The sequence below is a fragment of the Nicotiana sylvestris genome, chromosome 2 (genome assembly GCF_000393655.2).
Source record: "Nicotiana sylvestris chromosome 2, ASM39365v2, whole genome shotgun sequence".
NCBI lineage: Eukaryota > Viridiplantae > Streptophyta > Magnoliopsida > Solanales > Solanaceae > Nicotiana > Nicotiana sylvestris.
Window position 1 is genome coordinate 96,692,496 of NC_091058.1, and position 4,528 is coordinate 96,697,023.

The 4,528-nt window shown below is 42.1% G+C and overlaps 2 protein-coding genes across 2 annotated transcripts; both read right to left on the bottom strand.

The window, feature by feature from the left end:
- Nucleotides 1-1,955: 1,955 nt before the first annotated feature.
- LOC138885285 (uncharacterized) lies at nucleotides 1,956-2,498 on the bottom strand. Its single transcript, XM_070166218.1, has one exon. The coding sequence runs from the start codon at nucleotides 2,496-2,498 to the stop codon at nucleotides 1,956-1,958; it is 543 nt and encodes a 180-aa protein (XP_070022319.1).
- A 144-nt stretch (nucleotides 2,499-2,642) lies between these two features.
- Nucleotides 2,643-3,113, bottom strand: LOC138885286 (uncharacterized). The gene has a single exon (XM_070166219.1). The coding sequence runs from the start codon at nucleotides 3,111-3,113 to the stop codon at nucleotides 2,643-2,645; it is 471 nt and encodes a 156-aa protein (XP_070022320.1).
- Nucleotides 3,114-4,528: the final 1,415 nt, after the last annotated feature.

Genomic DNA, 4,528 nt, shown 5'->3' on the forward strand with positions numbered 1-4,528 from the left:
AGATTAGACTCATGCAAATATTGAGTCAGGGCTTAGACTCATGAAAATATGGAGTCAAGGATTAGACTCATGCAAATGTGGAGTCAAGGATTATACTCATGCAAATGTGGAGTCATAGATTAGACTCATGCAAATATGGAGTCAAGGATTAGACTCATGCAAATGTGGACTCAGAGATTAGACTCATGCAAATATGCAGTCAGAGCTTAGACTCATGCAAATATGGATTCAAAGATTAGACTCATGCAAATGTGGAGTCAAGTATTAGACTTATACAAATGTGGAGTCAGGTCTTAGACTCATGCAAATATCGAGTCAAGGCATAGACTCATGAAAATATGGAGTCAAGGATTAGACTCATGCAAATATGGAGTCAAGGATTAGACTCATACAAATGTGGAGTCAGATATTAAACTCATGCAAAGAGGAAGTAGCAGATAAGGGTATAGTATATCTTAATTAGGATAGGTTCAACATCTAACGGCCAGATGGATTGTGAATTTGTTTTGTGTACAAATGCTATCGTCAAATGTGCCTGCGTTCAAAGAAAAATCATAAGTTTCATAAGGGGAGGTTGGTTCTTGCTTCGTCTGCCAGTCTTGCTTTGCTCTGCTCTGGAAGCCCCCTTAGAGTTCCCCTAGGTATCACCTGACTATTATGAAAAAAAATAGAATTTTCGAAAAATATGTGTTCATTGATAAAATAAGATTGTTTTGGAAGCGTATTGATATATCAAGTAACTTTTGTTGAACTAGCGACTGTGACACATTTCAAAGCATTGCAACTCTCTTATGTTGGAATTTTGAGGGTCTTTCTCAAAATTCTGCCCCAGTTTGGTAGATGATTTCTAACCGTTTGCGGATGGCGGACCTTGCAGAATCTTCTTCCGAATTTTGGGAATTCTTCTCAAAATTTTACCCAATTCTTGACTGACGACTGACTTCCGGCATGTGATGGCGCTGGCTGGACTTGCTCTGGAATTTTGAGGACCCTCCTCAAAATTCTGCCCCAGTTTCTGATTTTTGGGGAAATGAAAATTTTATTATGATAAGACCTAACCCATAAGGCTGCCTACGTATCCCCTCTTAAACAAGAATCAGGTCAAGCGTAGTTCAATTACATCAGAAAAAGAAATGTGAAATAATCTAGGCTTAATATATCTTGACTGCTTCCGAATTGATTTGCTTTGGCCAGATTTCTCCATCCATTTCTTCAAGTATAAGTGCTCATCCTATTAGTACTCTGTGAACCATATACGTACCTTGCTAGTTGGGAGAGAATTTCCCTTTGGCTTCATCTTGGTCAGGGAAAATCTTCTTCAATACTAGTTGCCTTGGTGCGAACTATCTTGGTTTGACCCATTTGTTGAAAGCTCTGGACATTCTGTTCTGATACAGTTAGCCGTGACATACTGCATTCACTCTTTTTCCATCGATAAGGGCCAACTGTTTATAGCGACTTCTTATCCATTCCGCATTTTTGAGCTCAGCTTCCTATATGACTCTTAAAGAAGGAATCTCTACCTCGACTGGGATGATAGCCTCGGTACCATAAACCAGCATGTAGGGGGTTGCCCCGGTTGATGTGCAAACTGTGGTGCGGTACCCTAATAGAGCAAAGGGTAACTTCTCATGCCACTGCTTGTGATTCTCTACCATTTTCCTTAGTATCTTCTTAATGTTTTTGTTGGCGGCTTCTACTGCTCCATTCACCTGAGGTCTGTAGGCTATGGAATTCTTGTGCTTGATTTTAAAAGCTTCACATATAGCTTTCATCAGGTCACTGTTGAGGTTGGTGGCATTATCGGTAATAATGGACTTAGGAACTCCGAATCGGCACACAATACGATCCTTGACAAAATCTGCGATGACTTTCTTGGTTACAGCTTTGCAAGATGCAGATTCTACCCATTTTGTGAAGTAACCAATGGATACCAGAATAAATCGGTGTCTATTTTAAGTCGTGGGCTCAATCGGACAGATAACATCCATTCCCCAGGTAGCAAATGGCCAAGGTGAGCTTGTTGCATTAAACTTGTTTGGCGGCACTTTTATCATGTCGACATGCACTTGACATTGAAAGCACTTACGGACATACTGAATACAATCAGTCTCCATGGTCACCCAGAAGTAACCTGCCTTGAGTATTTTCTTGGCCAGAACAAAGCCATTCATATGCGGCCCCCAGGTCCTAGCATGCACGTACTCGAGTAGTTTAGAAGCTTCCTTTGCGTCGACACACCTTAGTAAGCCCAAATTCGGAGTTCTCCTGTACAAGTTCCCTCCACCGTGGAAGAAATGATTTGACAATCTCCGGAGCATGCGTTTCTGAGTGTGATTTGCGTACTCCGGATATTCTCTTTTTGATAAGAACTCCTTGATCTCATGGAACCAAGGTTTTCCATCTACTTCTTCCTCGACATGAGCACAATATGCCGGTTGATTATGGATTCTCACCGGAATGGGATTAATATAGTTCTTATCTGGATGCTGTATCATTGATGACAACGTGGCTAATATGTCAGCGAACTCATTCTAAATTCTGGGCACATGTCAGAATTCTATCTTCGTGAACCCCCTTTTCAATCCTTGCACGTGGTGCAGATTTGGCAATATCTTGGAATTCTTGGTAGCCCATTCTCCTTACACCTGGTGCATAAGTAAATCTGAATCGCCGATTACCAACAACTCCTGAATCTTCATGTCGACTTCCATGTTGAGCCCTAGTATGCAGGCTTCATATTCTGCGATGTTGTTGGTGCAGGGAAATTTGAGTGTAGCAGATACCAGATAATATTGACCCGTTTCTGATACCAAAACTGCTCCAATGCCTACTTCTTTAAAATTTGTGACTCCGTCAAAGAACATCCTCCAATCGTCATATGATTCCGTAATGTCTTCTCCTACGAATGATACTTCTTCATCAGGAAAATACATTTTCAAGGGTTCGTATTCTCCTCCCACTGTATTTTCAGTGAGGTGATCTGCCAATGTTTGTCCCTTGACTGCCTTTTGAGTTACACAGACAATGTCGAACTCACTCAGCAGTATCTGCCATTTAGGCAACTTCCCCGTAGGCATGGGTTTCTGAAATATGTACTTTAGAGGATCCATCCTGGATATGAGGTATGTAGTGTAGGCACAAAAATAATTCCTCTATTTCTGGATATGAGGTATGTAGTGTAGGTACAGAAATAGTGCCTTAATAACTCTTCTGTATCGACTGCGCGGTACGAAGCAGCTCCTGAATCACCTTCACCTTGTCCAAAGCATCCTGCACTAAGTCTGTACCCAAAAGCCTAGTCTCACCCAGCTCAAACCAACCAACTGGAGATCTACACCATCTCCCATATAAAGCCTCATATGGAGCCATCTGAATACTTGACTGGTAACTGTTGTTGTAAGCAAACTCTACAAGCGGTAGAAACTGATCCATGACCCTCCAAAATCAATGACACAAGCGCGCAACATGTCCTCTAATATCTGAATAGTGCCCTCGGACTGCTCGTGCATCTGAGGGTGAAAAGCTGTGCTCAACTCAACCTGAGTACCCAACTCTCATTGCATGGCTCTCCAAAATTGCGAATAAACTGAGTACCTCTATCTGAAATGATGGAAAATGGGACACAATGCCAGTGTACAATATCTCGGATATAGATCTCTGCCAACCGCTCTGAAGAATAGGTAGTACACACAGGAATGAAGTGTGCGGACTTGGTCAGCCAATCCACAATCACCCAAATAGAATTGAACATCTTCAAAGTCCGTGGGAGTCCAACTACAAAGTCCATGGTGATCCGCTCCCACTTCCACTCTGGAATATCTATCTATTGAAGCAAGTCACCCTGTCTCTAATGCACATATTTTACATGCTGATAATTGAGACATCGAGCTACAAATCCCACAATATCATTCTTCATTCTTCTCCGCCAATAATGTTGCCTCAAATCCTGGTACATCTTCATTGCACCCAGATGGATGGAATATCGCGAGCTGTGGGCCTCCTCCAGAATCAACTCCTGAAGCCCATCTACATTAGGCACACATATTTGGCCATGCATCCTCAAAACCCCATCATCACCAATAGTCACATCTCTAGCATCGTCGTGATGAACCTTGTCCTTAAGGACAAGCAAATGAGGATCATCATACTGGTGCTCTCTGATGCGATCAAATAAAAAAGACAGATAAACCACACAAGCTAAGACCCCACTGGGCTCTGAAATATCCAACCTCACAAATTAATTGGCTAAGGCTTGAACATCAACTGCAAGAGGTCTCTCCCCAACAGGAATATACGCCAAACTCCCCATACTCACCGACTTCCTACTCAAGGCATCGACCACCATATTGGCCATTTCAGGATGGTACAAGATAGTGATATCATAATCCTTTAGCAGCTCCAACCATCTCCGCTGCCTCAAATTGAGATCCTTGTGCTTGAACAAGTGGTGGAGGCTATGATGATCAGTAAACACCTCATAAGATACACCATAGAGATAATGTCTCCAAATCTTCAACATGTGAAC